General features: G+C 38.4%; 1 protein-coding gene across 1 annotated transcript in view; it reads left to right on the forward strand.

Annotated features, from left to right (window-relative positions):
* LOC126272215 (ATPase WRNIP1-like) overlaps positions 1–21,538 on the forward strand; it is an 84,423-nt gene that overhangs the window by 8,957 nt on the left and 53,928 nt on the right. The window contains exons 2-6 of the mRNA XM_049974915.1: positions 3,420–3,611; positions 10,727–10,921; positions 11,053–11,288; positions 11,407–11,566; positions 19,783–19,966. Coding sequence (XP_049830872.1) covers positions 3,420–3,611; positions 10,727–10,921; positions 11,053–11,288; positions 11,407–11,566; positions 19,783–19,966 — 967 coding nt within the window. The remainder of the gene's footprint in view (positions 1–3,419; positions 3,612–10,726; positions 10,922–11,052; positions 11,289–11,406; positions 11,567–19,782; positions 19,967–21,538) is intronic.

Below are 21,538 nucleotides of genomic sequence, written 5' to 3' on the forward strand. Positions count from 1 at the left end.
AAATTCCCTTTCATGGTTAGTGGTATCTTGCTGGTACAATTCATCTTTGATATCTTCTCCGCTGTGATCATGTGTAATAAAACAGTTTTTAAGTAGTAAATAGTCTTCACAGGCGTGCTGCCGGATGATGTTGTGCAAATCCCACAATATTTCCTCGGAGCAACTGTCAGACATCATCAGATAGTTGAACCTCACTGGTGGCTAGGTATGACTGACAAGATCCGCCTGTTGACGTTGCTGTATATAGAGCACACGCATGAAGATTGCGCAGGCGCAGGTACCATGCATACGTAATAACATTGTAGATAGATGGCGCCAGACTCAAACGCCCTCTGCCGGGAAACGCAGAGCGTCCGTTCTGCCCATGCGCTGACGCTGTGCTTACTAACATGCTGCCAAAGTTATGACAGGTCTATTATCGAAAGCTCTTTGCTTTCTCTTTGTTATTTAACAGCAGCCTATGCAGGGTTCCAGGCTGTACTCAATTGAAATCCCTCATCCCTGTTGACAAGGTTATCAGCTGTACGGATATGTATTGCTTCCTTAATGACGCAATCCCAGAAAGAGGATGCTGGGGATAAAACTTCCGTCGTTTCATAAATCGTGTGCTGTCCTGTGTTCAGACAGTGCTCTGCAATTGACGACTTTTTCAGTTGGCTTAGGCGTGTATGACGCTGATGTTCATTGCAACGTTCTTGTACTATGCGACATGTCTGACCTATATATGCCACCCGACATTAACAAGGAATCTTGTACACACCACATTTCCTCAGACTGAGATCATCCTTAACCGAACCTAACAGGTTCCTCAGTTTTGCAGATGGTCGAAAAACACACTTGATGTCATATCTTTCGAGGACTCTTCAGTTTCTTGACGACATGGCACCAAAGTAAGGCAAGAAGGCCAAGGTGGTGAGTGTCTTCGTATCTTCATTCTGCTCCATAGGTTGAACTCGCTTGGGCCAGAATGCATTATGTATCTGTCTCTCAGAATAACCGTTTTGATGGAAGACTGTCATCAAATGTTGGATCTCACTCGGCAGGCTTTTAGAGTCAGATACCACACGCGCTCTATTAAGTAGCGTACGTAATGCACTACCGCATTGTGCTGGATTATGGCAGCTTGTGGCCTGCAAATATAGATCTGTATGCGTTGGCTTGCGGTATATGCTGTACCACAAGTTTCCATCTGCTTTCCTCCGTACCAAACCATCAAGAGAAGGTAAAGTGCCATGTTTTTCAACTTCCATAGTGAAATTAATATTTTTATGGAGCGAATTTAAATGTTGAAGAAACATAGGTAGAGTATCCAGTCTGTGTGGCCACACCACAAACGTATTGTCAACATACCGCAGAAAACAAGACGGTTTGAGAGTGGCTGACTGTAGTGCTTTATCTTCAAAGTCCTCCATCAAATAATTGGCCACCACAGGAGAAAGAGGGCTCCCCATTGCAACACCATCCACTTGTTCAAAATATTGGTCTTGAAATAAGAAGTATGTTGAAATAAGCGCATGTTTAAATAGTGCCACTATGTCCTCCTCAAACTTGTTACTAATGAGCTCTAAAGAGTCCTGCAAGGACACCTTTGTAAATAAAGACACAACATTGAAGCTTACTAAGATATCCGAAGATTGCAGTCTAAGAGTTTTCAAGCTACCTATGAAATCCTCAGAGTTGCGAATGTGATGGTCGCACTTGCCTACGAGAGGTCCCAATAGTGACGTCAGATATTTGGCAACAAAATAAGTAAGTGCTCCAATGTTGCTCACGATAGGGCGCAGATGCACCCCATTCTTATGGATCTTGGGTAGGCCATAGAGTCTTAAGAGGAACTGCAGCTTGTTGATGTAAACCCTTAGCGATTGGCGCTGGGATCGAGCTCTTCTTGATGAGTTCCAAAGTCTTCCTCTGGATCCTACCCATCGGATCCCGTTTTAATTTATTATATGCAGGATCATCGAGCAGTTTGTGTATCTTGCTGTTATATTCTGTGTGTGTGGGAGGAGAACAGTAGAGTTTCCTTTGTCAGCAGGTAAGATGACGATGTCTTGGTCTCTTCTCAGATCTTGTAGTACAGTTCTTTCAGCTGCGGTAATGTTAAAGCTTGTCTTCTTAGGTGGCGCCCAAGTCAGGATGCAGCATGAATCATGTGTAATCTCTTCTCATAAATTTTCCTACCTTCACATAGTTCTTTTCGGTCTTCTAGATATTAATTCTCCAGTTAACCCTGACGGATTTATGCATACCGTGTATTTCCCTCTCCACCGTTATGATGGCAACAATATTCCAATCATGAAACGAAAACAGTTATAACAACCAATACTACTAAAGATTACAAAATATGCAATTATGTAACATTTAAAAAATAACTTGATACTTTCTCTCTATGGCACCCTCCAAGAAGTGGTTGCCATTGTATGAAAATAGATTTAATTTGGCAAGAAAGAAAGGTATAGCGACAGTATTTTACCCAACAGTGCCTGATGATTGATAAATTTATCACCTCACAAACACCATGCTTTCAAACTTCTGCAACGTGAATTTGAAATGATTAGCCTTGAAAGTTCTCTTCCTATTAATGTAAATACCTCTTCTCTCTCTAGTAGTATGACAGTGCCAATGACATGGGGGTCGTCTTCTTCAGGATTATTCCCGTGCATCCGAAGATTTGCTGCAGTGTTTCATGATGCACGTAGAGGGGAATATGTGTACTTGAAGTTCGTAGAAATAAAATTCTTTCCTTTCACAAGCTATCCAACTTTTCTTTGTTGGACACAGAACAAATATACGTCCATACACCACGGCAGACAAGAACAGATGAGCTATGTTGCTAACATTAAAACAAGAGAGATGGTGTAAAAAAAAAATCTGAAGGTATATCATTTTCAATTTTTCCATCGCCCTCACAGATTACATTAATGCGGCGTAGTAGAATTGATATATCTTTGGTGCTTTCAACTGGTTTCGAATTAAACCTATCCTACAACTGAGCTATGGTAGCCAGTAGGCAGGAAATCAGCAGACTAGGTTTATCATAACAACTGAGCTATTTTTAATATGTATCACTTCACCGAAGTTAAGCTAAAATAAGCGTAATGGTTAACACAGACAGTTCATTCACAACCAAGGATTAGACAGATTTATCAAACATAAGGAGGAGACATGGTGGAGAGACGTCCCCCCGGGTGAGTTTAAAAGTTTTGAGACCATGATTATACCCCAGTTCGCTAACGAACTGAATCATTTTCCATTTTATTTATTACTTGGCTCTATGTTTGTACTAACTTTGTGTGTTTCATAGACACATAAGTCTGAAGATTTGTAGGGAGTACCTTACTCATGTGACTAAGTGTTCTTTTAAGTTATCAACCTAATAGTGAGAGTGCATAATCTGATTTTACTGTGCTTTATTACAGGATGAAGCATGCTCTGTATTTGAGGACATCATGTCAAGTTCTGTTCCATTGGCAGAGCAGATGAGACCAGTGGACATATCCGAATTTGTTGGCCAAGAGCATGTTTTGGGTTCAAACATGATACTGCGAACATTGCTTGAGAAGAAGGATATTCCCAGTATGATACTCTGGGGGCCTCCTGGCTGTGGCAAAGTAAGTTGTAGCCCAATCTGTCCTTTACAATTAATGTGTTTGTATGTTGACACATAGTGAATTTTATGTCTTCAAAAGTTTGATTTGTCGTCATAAAAATTGCCAATGTAATAATAATATTTAGTTTGTACTTACCGTGATCCATGGTTGCAATAGTTACCAAGCAAGTCAGAGGTAATGGTATGGCTGGTAGATTCATATGTAAATAAAAGCCTAATGGTTTCAGAATTGAAATATTTCTGTAGGTCATACATGACATCTCTCTCTCTCTCTCTCTCTCTCTCTCTCTCTCTCTCACACACACACACACACACACACACACACACACACACACACACACACACACACACACACACACACTCTCCCCTCTTTCGCACCCCAGTCATGGACTTGTATTGATATTGATTTCAACAGTATACACACACACACACACACACACACACACACACACACACACCCCTCTTTCGCACCCCAGTCATGGACTTGTATTGATATTGATTTCAACAGTATCACCTTATGTGATTGCCATTCAGTATGTTGTTATTGATATGATGTCACTCCTGACATTACTGGATAAGATAATTTATTAATGGTTAATAAAATAAGACATATTTTAGTAAAATTCCATGAACTGAAAAAAAAAAAATGTGTAGTGCATACTTGTAGGGCTTGTAGAGGGAAGAGAGTACATAATATTTTGAACAGAAACCCATGTCTGGAAACGGTATGGTCTGACCTCAGTTGTGTAACAGGTCCATCTTTGCTTAGGGAAATAGAGAAGTCTCAACAGTACGCAATAGGGTAGAGATAATGATGCTTACTACTTTTTGTAGTGTTGTTTAATTTACGAGGCTCTTGCAGAGGCAGAAGATCTGTTGGCTTTTGTTTTGGCTGCTGCACTAAAAATTGAAGAAATACTAGGTGGGATGGAGAGTGTGTACCAGAATATGCTTCGTATGTACAGTTCTGTAACAACATTGCACCACTGTTGTAATGCATCAGTACTGTTCTCTATGTACAGTGTACTGGGAGTTTTTTTGATTTGGAATTATGTAAACATGTCATGTTTAAGTGTTAATACAATCAACTGTGCTCAATTGATAGATGGATGTGTCGGTATGTTTCCTTACGAATTGTACCTGACAATTGTATTGCATCATGCCTAATTCAGTTCCCCAAGCACAAGTGGATGAGTTAAACATCTGAATTAAAACTGTCACAGAACGAAAGTAGTAGGATTCCAGACATGAGTTTGTATTCAAAGTACTGTGTACTCGCTCCCCTCTAGCCTTCTACAAATCTTAGAAGTTTGTAATGGGAATTTACGAACACACTATGGGATTGAACCCAGGACCTCCAGGGTCAGAATCTGGTGGTGTGCTCACAAGATTACTCAGCTGTCTGTATTTCAGTTTATTATTGGCCCATGTTCCAAAGTGAAAGAACTCTATCTTAAAGTTTCAGGTATTCAGTTCAGGCAAATTGCCATGCGTTAGTGGGACAGTTGGTAACATTAACCACAAAGGCTATCTGCTTCCAAAGGGTGTCTATAGATCTGTTCTAGAGATTGCATTAAAGAATTTTTCAGACAAATACAGTTGATGGTGTGTATTATAAAATATTCCAATAAATTATTTTAAAAATGAAAACTTAATAAGAAACAAGAAAGATCAACATGAAACAGAAGATTGGCATTATTTAAGACAAACATTCTTAAAGATACATAACAATTGTTGTGTAATCACTATCATTCCTTTCATTTATCACAAAATTCAGTTCTGCAATTTTATTCCTATTATGTTTAGATTTTCAAGAATGATTGGTTTTGCAGGTTTTATGTTGCTCATGCAGAACTTTAAAGTATTTTCTGATGTTGTTAGCAGTATGTCTGATTACATGTAAGTAAGGAACAACTGCATGCATTCATCAAACCTCACTTTTGTCAGTTTGTCCAAAATGGAACAGTTAATAGTTGGTAATTGGTTTTTACCCTCTTGGATTGCTTGTTGGTGTTATTTGGTTTGTTTGCTAGTTGCAGCAACTATTTGTTTTGTATAGAAACTAATGTTTAGTTGAAAATACTGGCTATTTTGCCTGAGCAATTGTCAACAAAATTCCAGACAATGGCCATGTTATCATTATTAACAATTATATACCATAATCATCATCAGCCATTTAACATTAACTGCTGGACAAAACCACCTCTAGACTTTTCCATGCATAATCAACTTGTGTGTGTGTTACAATATTGATTATGTTTATTTTCCAATATCATTTACCATTCTTTCATTAGGTTATCTTGGTATCTTGCAATGCAGCAGAGATCTTCCATGGCTCATCTTTCAGTCACTTGGCTACATGTACTGCTGACTTCCATTTCATTTGTACTTTGGTCAGAGTGAAGTCTGCTCTCTCAGATGCTTATTTTTCAAAACCCTATTTAGCTTACCAAAGGCACTCATAGTTTTCCCCCTTCTGTTATTCCTTCTTTTACCTATTAAGTCATTACCTTCAACAGAACTGAATACAAAACATTTGTGCGTGTGTTGTGTTATGATTTTTTGGAGGAACTTGTGGCATTGTCTAGTGGAGAAATGACACACAATTTCAAAACTTGGTTTTGGGTTTCTTCTGTCAAAAATGTAAACTGATATCTAACAGCAAACATAAAAAAGTAAAATAGATTACCTCCGGTCGTCACAGGTTCATTTTGCTGTCGTAACACATCACATGTATACTGTCATATTTGTAAACAAATGGCATCTGGAATCTGCTGGTTGCAAGGTTCGTATAGCAGAAGAGAAGACATAATCACAAAGTACAAAGAATATACATCGTAACAACATTATTACAGAATAATTATTTAAAGGATTTGGAGGTGTTTGTTTTGAGGTGTCAAATACATGTGTGTGTACTTCAGGTGGCATACAAATCCGATTTTGACAAGTCAAAACAGCTTAAACTTCATACTAGTTTATACAAGCAGGTGAAATGTTAAAATGGCTTAAACTTCATACTTGTTAATAACAATCGGTGAAATGTTACAGACTTCAAGTACAATAATCATTTGGCTACAGCAGTAAAATTATACATACATGACAATATTTGATGGGGATTAATAGACAGATGTGAGAGGCTGGAGGCAGAAGGAGACAGTGAGAGTTGAGTGTGTGTGTGTGTGTGTGTGTGTGTGTGTGAGAGAGAGAGAGAGAGAGAGAGAGAGAGAGAGAGAGAGAGAGAGAGAGAGAGGGGGGGGGGGGGTAGAAAGAGTGATTGTATGAGAGCAAACTTCACATGGCAAGGGGTCTTAAGATTACATGTTACATATATTAGCTGCCTAAAGGTTGGGGTAATAAATTGGGTAATGCTTTAGAATATGCAGATAGATATACAATGTATGCCTGTAGTTAATGTACATAGAGTTTCAAACTGATAAGGGGTACAAGCTGTTGATGTGATGAATTATCTGTAAATGAGGTCAATCTCTTGTACTCTTGGCGGCTGTCAGTATTTATGGTAAATATTAAGGTGTGTGTGTGTGTGTGTGTGTGTGTGTGTGTGTGTGTGTGTGTGTGTGTGTGTGTGTGTGGGCGCGCGCGCGCGCGCGCGCGCGCGCATTCATTTTCAATGATGTTGGCAGTTGCTGAAAATAGAGATGATACTATTGTAAATATTGTCATTTTTGTCATTTAAGATGGATTCAGGTTGATTTGTTTGGTGTTTGTGTATTTGAAGTGTTTCAAGGATGTCTAGTTTTCTGCCTATTGGTCGGATGTGTAGGATGCTAATACTTGTTTTGTTAACATGGTCTTTTGTTTTATGCAGGTGGGTGGCTATTGCTGATGTGTGGTGTTTTTTGTTTGTTAGTGCTGCCATGTGTTCCTTGAATCTAATCTCAAATGATCTGTATGCCTGCCCTATGTAGAAGCAGTCACAGTCCAAATATTCAATTTTGTACACACCTGTGTTATGAAGTGGGTTTTGTGTGCCGGTACTGTGGGGTAACTTCTGTCCATCCTTGTTGTCTGCTGTAAAGGATATGCTTATGCCTTTTTGTTTGAAGACATTGGCAATCTGATGTGAAATGTTACCTAGAAAGGGGATTGTATGGAAGATGTTATTTTCTTTTTGTTTTTAGTGTTGTGATTGCTTTGCTATTACTGAGTGTTTTAGGGTGTCTACTATTGAGTTGTTATAACCATTTTCAATAGGTTTTATTATGTCAATTTCTTGATCACATTTGTCTTCAGAGAGTGGTAGTTGGATAGCTCTAATGATCATGTACTGGAATGCTGCCATTTTGTGTGCTGCGGGGTGACAAAGATTTGTGGACTGTGGTATGTGCTGTGGTAGGCTTCCGATAAATTTCAAACTGATTTCTGTTATTCTTTATTCTTATGGTAAGGTCTAGGAAATTTATATTGTCATCTGTTTGGTGTTCAACTGTGAATTTTATGTTTTCATGGCAGTTGTTCTATTAATCCCCATCAAATATTGTCATGTATGTATAATTTTACTGCTGTAGCCAAATGATTATTGTACTTGAAGTCTGTAACATTTCACCGATTGTTATTAACAAGTATGAAGCTTAAGCCATTTTAACATTTCACCTGACTGTATAAACGGGTATGAAGTTTAAGCTGTTTTGACTTGTCAAAATCGGATTTATATGCCACCTGAAGTACCTACACATGTATTCGACACCTCAAAACAAACACCTCCAAATCCTTTAAATAATTATTCTGTAATAATGTTGTTACGGTGTATATTCTTTGTACTTTGTGATTATGTCTTCTCTTCTGTTACACGAACCTTGCACCCAGCAGATTCCAGATGCCGTATTTGTTTACAAATATGACAGTGTACATGTGATGTGTTAAGACAGCAAAATGAACCTGTGACCACTGGAGGTACTCTATTTTACTTATTTTGTGTTTACCGTTAAACATGCCATGGAAATAAAAAGAATGGTGACTGGTAACAGTAAACTTGTTGTTTTGTTTAATGTCAGTAACAGTCATGGTAAATCCCAACCTAAAATGTTCACATTTAAAGATGAAGGAACTTTTTGTTCCGAAAGCTAGATAGTGTGTCCATTTACTTTTTTATTTGTACGTTGGTAGGACTACAATTTTGCCTTTTGGAGGTGAGTACTGACCAGAAATTCTGTCTTATAATTAGCAAATTGTTGATATTAGTATCCAGAAATGTTCATAAAAAGGTGGCACTAAGTTTTAGGAAATTTTCTGTAAAAATGCTCATGTTAATGACTAAACATATTCCACTGTAAGTGGTCAGTGGATAATAATGAATCATTCCTCAGGGGCTGTGTATACATATTTTCCTGGGTGTTTTGTCAACATCTATGAAGCCTAGACAAAGTGGGAATTTATGATTATCCCTCCAGTTTATAATTTCATTCATGCAAGTGGTCTTTTTCAGGAATGTCCAGGCAGAATGTAAATAATGTAGAAGTAGACCACTAACCGAATAATAAAAGTTATTGACATGTATGCACTTGCGAGCACATGAACATATGTGAGAGCGCTCGCACACACTGAACACACAGTGCTGGGATTGCAGTTTGACAGGTGGTCTGGGGTGAGGCACAGTGTCGAAAGAAAGAGGTGTGAAGTGGGAAGAGGGCTTGAGAAGGGGTAGCTGATGCTCAGTGGAAGGCAGCAGGTGTGTGGGTAGGAATACAAGACTTAATCATCATCCATGCAGACAAAGGCTCATCCACTGTCACGATAAATCACAGTGACTACCTGACGGAAGTTCTGCGAACTGTCTGACCCCCCCCCCCCCCCCCCATCTACAAGCTCTGCCATTGTGACCCCCTTGCAGAAGTCCAACAAAACCTCCAATCTCCCCTCGCATCCTTAAGGCAGTCACAGAGTTCCCCTGAATCCATCTTCTTCCTCAGCCAATGACCCTCCTGCAGACCCATTTTCTGCTCGCTTTCCAAAATCTTTAAGCCCAACAATTGTGGACACCCCATTGTAGCTCTGCTCTCACAGGAAGAATCTTCACCCTTGTCACCCAAGACTTCCAACCAATAGCCCATAGCCTAGCCTCTAACATCAAGGATACAGACAACATCTTTCACTACCCCTCGACAATACCTCATCACTGTTGATGCTACCTTTCTACACACCTTCATGGTAACATTGTTTTCAATCTGTTTGTTTCTTTTGTATTCAAACAAATAGCACTATTTTAATTCTGTTGATCTCACTTCTGATAATCCCAATAAATTCCATTTCATCAAACTCATCTTTCAACTCCATGAACCAGTCCCAGATCCTGGTGCTCTGCAGTTTATTGTTCCCAAGTAAAGATCAGTGGAAGCAGTTGTGTTTCTAATGTCTCTCTAATTAACCATGACTCAAAATTCGTGTTACTAGCTGTGGACACTGAAGTAGTCCCACAGTCCACTATTACCAATCTTCTTTCGCCCATGATGGAATACTAGTTTCACAGAAACAAACAAGTGATAATAGGGCCTCTGACAATCATAATCAGTGTTCTAGCTTGCCAGTTCCCAAATGTTTTGGGAGACACATGAACAATGGCAAACCTTGGCAGACCCAAGTGCTTCTGAAACTCAAATCCTGAGATGAGCATTGTCAGTGTTGATGTAGATCGCGCTAATAGAGTTCTGAAGTCAACAGTCAAGTATCATGACTTAGTGGTCAGCCTGTCTTTGTGTAACCAGTAATACTTGCAGTTAAAAGGGTTGCAGACATTTGACTTACCATGCTGTCTGCAGTGCATGTGGATGAGAGCCCATCCAAATTAATTTGCCATAAAGCAGTCAATCAAGATTGTTAATTTATGGGTACTAACAGTTGCACATTGTGATTGTCTGGATTGGACGCTGTGATTTACTGTGGTTGGTTGGTTCCTGTAACCTTTAGTAAGGTGTGATTAAGTGATTTTTCACTCACAAAGTTGTTGCTTCATAAAAACAACAAACAAAACAGAAAAGCATTAATTTTACATATGATAACTCTGTAACTTCACATAAAAATGTGTGTCCCTATATATGAAAAAAACTGTAATTTTATCTTAGTGGAATGTTTCTGCACATTCATTTTCTTTTTCACTTACAGACCACACTCGCCCATATCATAGCCCAGCAATGTAAGAAGAATCAATCAACAAGATTTGTGAAATTATCTGCTACAATGTCTGGTGTCAATGAAGTAAAAGAAGTTGTCAAAGTTGCAAAAAATGAGTTAACATCTTTTAAAAGGCGTACGGTGTTGTTTATGGATGAAATACACCGTTTTAATAAATTGCAACAGGTGCAAAAGTTATGATTTTGTATCCTAAGTTGTAATTTTTTAATAATTTACGATTAACATATTTTAAAATCATAATACTGTGAAGTTTTATTATATGATACAAATGCTATGCATTTTGTCATATGTTTTAGGATATCTTCTTGCCTCATGTGGAAAGTGGGGCGATAACTTTAATTGGTGCCACTACAGAGAATCCTTCATTCAGCCTCAATTCAGCATTGTTGAGTCGGTGTAGGGTAATTGTTCTTGAAAAACATGAAACAAAACACATAATTGCGATTCTCCAAAGGGCATTAAAAAGCTTACAGGGAGTGATTGTGAAAACTAACCATGTTTTTAGTGTAGCAAACAATAAACATCAACCAAGGTGTGTAGGAATGTAATTTGGTACTAATATAGGAAATTAATGACATGGAATGGCAACTGGTAAAAGATGCTTGATACAGTAGTTCAGTGTCCTAATTTACTTTCCATTTTCTTTTTAGGTTTTTCATCGATGAAGCTACTGTTACCTGGCTAGCGGAAATTTGTGATGGAGATGCCCGTATTGCTCTAAATAGCTTACAATTAGCAGTACAATCCAAAGGAACTGATGGTTCCAGTGCTTTTGTAGTGTCTCTGGATGATATTAAGGATGGAATCAAGGTTTTGTGTTATTTTGATGTTATATCTATGTGTACCTTTAATATTTTCATTCATTTTTATTTGAAATTACGCAGTGATGTTTAGTATGAGGTGCTACCCAAAAGTTCCCCAAAATTGTATTATCATGCTTACAAATGGTGGTACATTCAAATGCCACTTGGAGCAGTGTATACATGTTTTGCACATCAGTGTGCCTCGTGGCTTCGATGTAAGTGGACATGTTCATTGTTAGTGGGCAGTTTTCCATTGTGACATTTACGTGTGTTTGCAATTTTGCAATGACCCACCTGAGAAATTACTGCATCAAGTTCTGTTTTAAACTTGATAAAACAGCCACAGAAATGCGCAAAATGTTAGTCCAAGCATTCAGTAATGATGCTTTGGGCCAGACACAAACCTATGACTGGTTTAAACATTTTAAAAATTTCCAGACCTCTGTGGATGAGGATGACGATGATGATGAACAGTCAGGATGATCATCTACTGTCATTTCATCAGAGAATGTCAGTGATGTTTGGATTGCAAGTGTGAAAGATTGTAGGCGTACCATCCACGATATGTGTAACATTGTGGGGTTATCATATGGCATATATCAGCGGATTTTGTCAGAAAAATCGAATATGACAAAGATTGCTGCAATGTTCGTGCCGCATCTGATGAGTGATCGGGAAGACCATTGCATGAATGTGCAGGGAACTGAAAGAACTGCTTCAAACTGAGTCAGATTTTCTTTCTAAGTCAATTACAGGTGATGGAAGTTGAATTTATGGAAATGACACAAACTATATAGCCCCATGGAAGAGCCCATCTTTATCTCAGCCAAAGAAAGCCTGGCAAGTTCAAAACATTATCAAATCCCTATTGATCTGGTTCTTAGATACTGGTGGGATTACCCACAATGAGTACCTACCTCGTGGTCAGACAGTTAGTGAAGAATTCTGTTGTGATGTGCCAGGTGGCTAAGGGAAGCTGAGACAGAAACATCCAGAGAAGTAGCGGAAGAGTGACTGAGTCTTTCACCACGACAAAGCAAAACCACATATAGCTTTGATCATGCAGCAGTTTTTAGCAGATAACAGCATGACAATGCTTCCTCGTCTGCAAAGGGACTACTTTGAAGAGTGAGTCTTATTGTGCACTGGCAGAGTCACAAGGGACATCATTATGACGCGTACACACTCTATTGAAGATGACAGAGATCATGTATCGATTTTTGTGATCATTGGAGACACTAAACTGTGGTAGCCATTTTTGCAAAGTAGCAGCTCATTATATCCTCAATTGGTATATCCACTGCAATTTTGGAAGCTATTGATATGTTTACTTTCTTTGGAAATGTAGACCTGCAAACTTTTGGGGAAAAAGGAGCTCGCAATTTATTTTGTAAATAGTAAATTGCAAGTGAAAGCTATCATCAGAACCTTGGCTCTGCCAGTTAAACAAAATTATGCAGTTGCAGAGGTCCTACGTTCAAAACTACGAGGTACAAATATTTTTTCATGCAGAAATTGTCTCGGAGTTGCAGCGTGATACAGAGTTCACGTTAAACTCTCTTCTAGTAGGGAATTACCTTCAGAATTGTTTCGGTTGTCTAAATTAAAGACTGATACGTGTAGTGCCAAAGCTATCCTCCATATTGTCCACCAGTTACAAATATTGAGGAACTGTGTCTGTGTGTCTGAAGTTGTCCCTGTACTGTTAGTTTCTTAGTAGGAATTATTGAATCTTACACACTTTCTCACTAGGGGAAAGAGAGAGGTGCCGGTCTGACTTACTTGCTGCGAGACCTCTTGGAAGTCATTAGTCACATCTAATGTTAAATTTAACTTCTTGTTTAGTTTTTGTGTACATTATATGTGCAGCAGTTTTGCTGAAAATAGGTGAGCAAAGAGCCTTTTCTCAACCACCAATTTGAAGTGACTGTATGGAGCTGACGGTATTTGCAAATGGTTCTCTATATAGTTAAAGTGCAAAGCTTTATTAGCTTACTCATTTGATACTTCATACATTTAAAAATTTGCATAAAGACAGTACTTCCATTGCAGTTACCAAATAATGATGGATACTGGATTGAACAGTGCTATTCTCAGTTATTCTTGCCCTAAGCTTTTAGGATTGTGATGAGTAATGTTAACAAAACTTTGCATTTTATGGACATGATATATGTAACTGGTCAACAACATGGAGAATGTACTTTGGCGTTAATTTTAACATCTCAATCATTTCTGGGGGCAATTTCGTACATGTGTTGAGTGTAACATGGACTCTTCTTTCACTCTGCTATTTGGTGGCAATTTTTGCATTTAACATTTACAAAGCCTATTGTGAGCTTTTTTTCCCAGAAGTTTGCAGGTTCACACTTTCAAAGGAAATAAACACATCAATAGCTTCCAAAATTGCAGGGAGTATACCAATTGAGGATGTAATGATCTGCTCCTTTAATTCATCTGCAAAAATGGCTACTGTAGCTTAGCGTCTCTAATGATCACTAAAGTCAATATGCGGTCTCTGTTGTCCTCGTTAAAGCATGTACATGTCGTAATGATGTCACGTGAGATGCTACCAAAGTGCAATAAGACTCACCCTACTTTGAAAGTGATGGTGGTGAATAAAAATGTTGTATGATAAGATTGTATTTTGTGTTAGATTTCAGGAAATTTAGGGTAGCATCTCTTGTATAAATTTGTGGCTGAATGATCAGTGAAACAATACATGATACATCCTATTTTTCAGTATCAATATCAGCATGGTATTTTGTACAAATGGTGGGTTTACTTATAAATTGCATCATGATGGAAATGACTGTTTACTAGTATTTCATCTATGTTCGTTAATGCTTTGGTCTTACGTTCTTTTCTTGTTTTTTTATTTATTAGACCTAGACACTCATGTTAGAATTTTGTAGCAGAGCATTGGGTTTCCATAAGAGCTGGTGTTGCCCGCTTAATCTGTAGCAGAGACAGTTTGTAACATGGTTTGTTAGAGTGGCAGCTTTTGCAGGATGTTTGATTAGTAGTGCCACTTATGGCCCCATCATACTTTGTAATTTCAAAACCTGCAGTTTAATTTCATGTTGACATTTATTTAAATTTTATTATGTGCCTAGTTGGTTGTATTTGAGAGCAGATGATAAGGTGCTCTGTTGGTTATGTTTGGATGTATAAGTTATTTGCTCTACACAAACAGCTAGAATCTTTAGAAAAGTAGGTATCCTTTAAGAAACAGAAATGTTGAACAGTCACTTGATTATCTATCTAGTGTGATTGTTTATAATAGAGGGAAACATTCCACGTAGCAAAAATATATCTAAAAACAAAGTTGATGTGACTTACCAAGCAAAAGTGCTGGCAGGTCGATAGATACACAAACATACACACAAAATTCAAGCTTTCGCAACCAATAGTTGCTTTTTCAGGAAAGAGGGAAGGAGAGGGAAAGAAGAAAGGATGTGGGTTTTAAGGGAGAGGGTAAGGAGTCATTCCAATCGCGGGAGCGGTAAGACTTACCTTAAGGGGGAAGGACAGGTAAACAATCGCGCGCGCGCGCACGCACACACACACACACACACACACACACACACACACACACACACACACACACATACAGACACAAGCAGACATTTGTTTTCACAAATATTGGAAAGACCACTTAGACATCATATGAGAGGGAGCGTTCATTGCAGTTGACAAAGTTATTGTATCTATTGAGATCGAAATTGAGTATGATGATAAAGTTACCTGGTCGCATATGACAGTCTAGGTGGAACCAGATTCATTGTTGGATGTCACTTGATTCTGCTGTGACAGTTCTAGAGACAGTCAGAAAAAGTCTATGGTCAGTAGTATGTAAATACCCAGATCATGCAATACTAGTTGGAGACAACTTTAACATACTGATTATAGACTGGGATGTCTATGGGTTCGGTCCAGGGGGCTACAAAAGACAGTCAGTCTTGCGAAGTACTTTTGAATATGTTTTCTGAAAACTGTATTGAGCAGCTAGATCGGCAGCCCACACACATTGAAAATATGTTATTCCTTGTAGCTACAAACACGCCGGACCTTATCGACAGGACCAGTATAGAGACAAGGAGTAGAAAGTGAACTGACATTACTTAGGTCCAGTAAAATGGATATGGAGGAATTATGGGCAAAGTTTAAACAGATTGTAAATTGTGGTGTGGAAAACTGTGTGTCTGGTAAATGGATTAAAGACAGAAGAGACCTGCCATGTTTTAAGAATGAAATTCAGAAATGCTGAGGAAGCAGCTCAAAAGAGAATGCACAAATGATTACAGGCGTAGTTTACAGAGGTTTGTGGGTCTCTTGAAAAGATCAATGCATGTAGCATACAACAACTACCACAATCCTACCTTAGCAAAAGATCTGACTGAGAACCTGAGAAAATTCTGATCCTATGTAAAATTGCTTAGCAGGTTCTAGACTTCCATCCAGTCACTTCAAGATAGTAAAACGAAAGCTGAAGTTTTAAATTTTGCATTTAAGGGAGAATCATACAAACACACCGTACAAACAGACTTTCATATGGACAACGTAGTAGTAAGCATCCCTACTGTAGAGAAACAACTGAAGGAGTTGAAAACAAATAAATCACCAGGTCAAGATGTAATCCTAGTTCAGTTTTTCAAAGGGGACTGTACAACATTGGCCCCCTGCTTAGATTGCATTTATTGTGAATCTCACACCCAGTGCAAAGTTCCAAGTGACTGAAAAAAAGTACAGGTGTCTCCCGTATATAAGGAGGGCAAAAGAACGGACCCTCAAAATTGCAGACCAAATTTCTTAACATCAGTTTGCTGTGGAATTCTTGAACATATTCTCAGTTCCAGCATAACAAATTTTCTTGAGACTGAGAAGCAAAAGTCCACAAATCAGCCCAGATTTAGAAAGCATCAGTCGAGCGAAACTCAGCTTATCCTTTCTTCACATGATATACTGCAAACTATGGATGAAGGGCAACAGGCTGTTTTCCATATTTCTAGAGCGCCTCAGTTGACCTTCACCTGCACACTTAGTGTCCTAGTTGCTGTCTCTTTAGTGTGTAGCGTGGTACTACAGTCTTCATCCACCATAGGAGCACGAAAGTGGTTCAGTATGAAGCATGTGTGATTATATACAGTGCTGTTAAATTTTTGTTGTAAGAGGCCAACAAGGAAGCAAAAATCTCATTAAAAACTGTGCTTGAGATGGTTGCAGGAACTACTAGCTATTCCAATCACTTTATAAAGAGAAAAAAGGGAGGGGAAAAAGATAGATATAAGTACTTCCCAAGGCTTGTCTACTTCACAAAGATGCAAAAGAAGGAGAGGAAAAAAATTACTCATAGGTAATATTGCTGAAACGGTTCTCAAGGGACTGTCATACAGTTTCCACATGTACATGTTCTGCTCCCATGAACTGTGGAGCTCGCCAAGTTTAGGCAGGCATGGATGCCCCAACAATGTAGATAGCCCTGCCTGAGTTGTAACCACAGTGGAAGGATATCTGTGGACAAGCCAGACTATCCCATGGTTTCTGAAGAGGCATAGGAGCCTTTTCAGTAGGTGCGAGGGTACCAGTCTGGATGAGTGAATGATCTGGCCTTGTAATATTAGCCAACATGGCCTTGCTGTGCTATTACTGCAAAAGTTTGAAAGAAAGGGGAAAGTACAGCACTTATTATTCTCTTTAAGGGCATGGTATGATGATGATGATGGCATCATCTTGGGTAAAATATTCCAGAGGTAAAATAGTCAGACATTTGGATCTCTAAGCAGTTTTGGATCTCTGGGTGGGCACTACTCAATTAGATGTCATCAGCATGGTCAGATTGTGGAATGTTCCATCTCTTCATTTGGTTGGCAGATTAGAGAATTTAAAAAGGGAAATGGATAGGTTGAAATTAGATACAAGTTGTTTAATGAATTGCAGTAACAGGAAGAACAGGACTTAGGGTTAAATTTGTTCCGTGTTATCAACATATATCAAATTGAGGTATTTCAGGAGTAGTCTGAATAGTAAATGAGAAAGCAGGAATGCGGATAAGCTATTATGAACAGCATAGCTGATACAGGCATGAAGCCAATACCCCCACCACTCTACAAGTTTATATGCCATCTAGATCTGCAGACGATGAAGAGTTTTAAAGAATGTAAGATGAGATAAAGGAAATTTTTCAGATAGTTAAAGGAGATATAAATTTTATTGTGATGGGTTTCTGAAATTCAGTTGTAGCAAATGGAGGAGAAGGAAAAATAGTAGGTGAACGTGGACCAGAATCATTGATAAAGGTTGGTTTAAGAATTATAAAAGAAGATTATAGACATGGAAGAGACATGGAACACTGGAAGGTTTGAGATTGATTATATACTGATGAGACAGTAAGCATATTCATATGGGTGTGGGTTGCAGCAGTTATGCATGAATGAAGAGACTTCCACTTCTTTTTTTTTTTTTTTTTTTTTGAGATTTCCTACTGGTAGTTGGGCTTGTTTTGCTTTGGTTTATCCTTTGTTTATGTGGCTATTTATTTATTTTTACTGTAGTGAGAAACTATTCACTTTAAAAGTCTATATATGGCAAATTGTTGGTCATATTGATTCATCTTGTCAATATGATCATTTGCAGACTTGCTAACTGGAGTTTAGAAGCTGTACAAGATAAGCATTTGCACAAATGCTTCTACTGATCAAGGAGAACTAGTATAGTTGATATCCAGATTTTTTACATCTTCACAGTTGATGAGTGAGGGATTTAGTGCAATAGTCATTGACAGTTTGTTTTTAGACCCAGCTACGTGAGTGATTCAGATGTAAAAGCAATAGTTAGTCTGACCATGGTGGTTGAATAAAAACAATAAAATATGCTGACCAGTTATGTTCAGATCTTGGAAGAACAATTATTGGATCACAAAATTGTAAACAATTGATCATAGTGTTTAGAGAGACCTTATGGGAAGAACATTGGAAAGAGATCTATATTTTTTAAAAAGCCAGTGATGACGAAAAATTTAACTTTTTTTTTTTAACTTGTCCATACAGCACTTTGAGTCTTGTTTTTTCAGTAAAATAAACAAGAGTGGTATAAATAACAGCAGGGACTGTGGATGGATAACTCATGAGAACGTCTGTTGTGCTAAGAAAAGAAAGTCCTGTGCAACTCGGGGGAGCTGTAGACAAGGGTTAAAACTCCATTACCACAGGTGTTATAACATCATTCAATCCATTATTAAAAAACCAGTACGTATGTGCTAAGCTCGAAAAATTAAACACTCTGAGAATAAAGCAAAAACAGTTTGATTTGTTATTAAACAAGAAACAAACCACAACAGTGATACAAAAGAAATAGTTTTGCTAGAAAATTACTGTGGCAAAAATGACAACAAATTAAAATCATTGCCCACCAAATTTAATGAATTCATTTTCGCTGTGGCAGCAAACCAGGCACTCACTACTAAACAGCCCATTACAGGTGCAATAGATTTGCTGTGGGAGACACAGCGTGAACTATCAATAGAGATTAGTTTCAGAAATACAGGGTAACGCTTATTTTATCTATCAGTTGCAGTTCACAACCATTACCAAATGTGATTTGAATTTTGTGATGCATTCATCTCTGAATTGGAGGAATGAAGTAGTTGGTATGCCATGAAGCAGTGGTTGCCTTAATCCAAATGAGTCTGTCACAGGTGAAATAAAATGATCGTGTGGTATTGTTGGCTGCGAGGTTTCATCCGGGGAAGTTCGACTGCCAAGTGCAAGTCTTATTTCAGTTGACACTACATTGGGCGACATGCATGCCAGTGATGAGGAGGAAATGATGGTGACGACAACAGACGCTCAGTGGACATTGCAACAGCACAGTAATCATCTTCATTTGGCTGTGTTCAAGAGGCACATTAGTCAGAGTTGGATGTAGAAGTGGAAGTTCACTGGTAGTGTTTTTAACTGGCTGTCGGGAGAAGTGTTCAAATTTGTGAGAACTTGAAATGAGTCCACATATCACTTTAATACAGTTGCAGACATTCAGTATGGTGATGTGCACAAATATTACAACTGCTGAGATGTTCTTTGAGACGTGTTAACTTTACTCTTTTAATTGTTTACTTTCCTTCAGGAGTTTCCTAATGTATTTCATTATAGTGTATATTTCCATTTTTGAAAGTTATGTTATTTCTCACAAAATGATTTGATTAAAGCTGTTTCTCCTTTTATTTAGCGCTCTCATATACTGTATGACAAGAAAGGTGAAGAACATTACAACATAATTTCAGCACTGCATAAATCCATTAGAGCGTCCGACGATAATGCTGCCCTCTATTGGTTGGCTCGTATGATTCAAGGTGGTGAAGACCCTATATTTATTGCGAGACGACTTGTTAGAGCTGCTAGTGAAGACATTGGTGAGAACAATTTTTATCTGAGATTTGGTCTTGGCAATTGATAACTTTATTATTGTTACTGTAGCTCTGATGTTGAACTGGTAAGTGTCGCCAAAAGCTCTAATTAATTTTATGGAACACCATGCTCATCACCAAGCAGCAAGATTAGCGGTTAGTAGAGAGCAGTAGATAGCAAGTATTTGTCATGACAAAACACTGTGGGTGTGAAGAAAAAACACAATGCTTTGAGCATTGAAATTTGACAAATAGTATGCTCTGATGAAATACAGCATCCTGTTTAGCCCATCAGGTTGGTGCCAAATCTGAAGGCAGAAACTAGCGTGTATTTTACTCGTCTTGTTGCATTATCGTGTATCCTCAACATGCATTGCAAGTGCTCTATCCAATACTTCCTGAATATACAAGAAGGATCTGGAACTGTGTGTTTTAAAATTATGTTGATGTCAGAGAACACTAAAAGAGTCTGTTTATGTATGGATGGATGTGTGTGTGTGTGTGTGTGTGTGTGTGTGTGTGTGTGTGTGTGGGCGCGCGCGCGCGGTATATACCTATCCTTTTTTCCCCCTAAGGTAAGTCTTTCCGCTCCCGGGATTGGAATGACTCCTTACCCTCTCCCTTAAAACCCACATCCTTTCATCTTTCCTTTTCCTTCCCTCTTTCCTGACGAAGCAGCCGCCGGTTGCGAAAGCTCGAAATTCTCTGTGTGTGTTTTATTTATTGTGCCTATCTACCGGCGCTTTCCGCTTGGTAAGTCTTGGAATCTTTGTTTTTAATATATTTTTCCCATGTGGAAGTTTCTTTCTATTTTATTTACATCATCATTAATTTGAACCCAACAATTACGTTTGTTATTGTCTCTGTTGCATTTCGAAATCTTCTCTATCATCTTACTTTCTCTTTTTGTTTGTACAAGTAGTTTCACTTTGTATTCATCTTCCCTTTTTCCTAATCTACCGTACATTTTATCCTGCCTAATTATACTCAATAATACGTAATTTACTTCCAACCATAACCTAAAAATTTTTAACGCTTTCAACATAACCGCTGCTATAAAATCCATTGTCCCAAGTTTACAAACATTTCGTGTAAACTCGTGAATACTATTTCACAGCTTCAGTTCCTTTCACCCATTAAACAACCATCTCAGCTGTTTCCAACAACTTTCGTTTTATTTCCATTCCCGTTTTTCCCACATAACCGATCATTTTTAGCAGCTTCCCACAGGTTTAAACGTTATTTCTTCATCAAACAATTGTTAGCCGATCACCTGCCACCCTACCTAAAACCTCTTTCCTCGTCACCTTAGCCAGCTTCATCCTGACCCACAACTACTTCACTTTTGAAAGTCAGACGTACCAACAATTAAAGGGAACAGCCATGGGTACCAGGATGGCCCCTCGTATGCCAACCTATTTGTGGGTCGCTTAGAGGAAGCCTTCTTGGTTACCCAAGCCTGCCAACCCAAAGTTTGGTACAGATTTATTGATGACATCTTCATGATCTGGACTCACAGTGAAGAACAACTCCAGAATTTCCTCTCCAACCTCAACTCCTTTGGTTCCATCAGATTCA

The sequence above is a fragment of the Schistocerca gregaria genome, chromosome 5, assembly GCF_023897955.1.
Source record: "Schistocerca gregaria isolate iqSchGreg1 chromosome 5, iqSchGreg1.2, whole genome shotgun sequence".
Taxonomy (NCBI): Eukaryota; Metazoa; Arthropoda; class Insecta; order Orthoptera; family Acrididae; genus Schistocerca; species Schistocerca gregaria.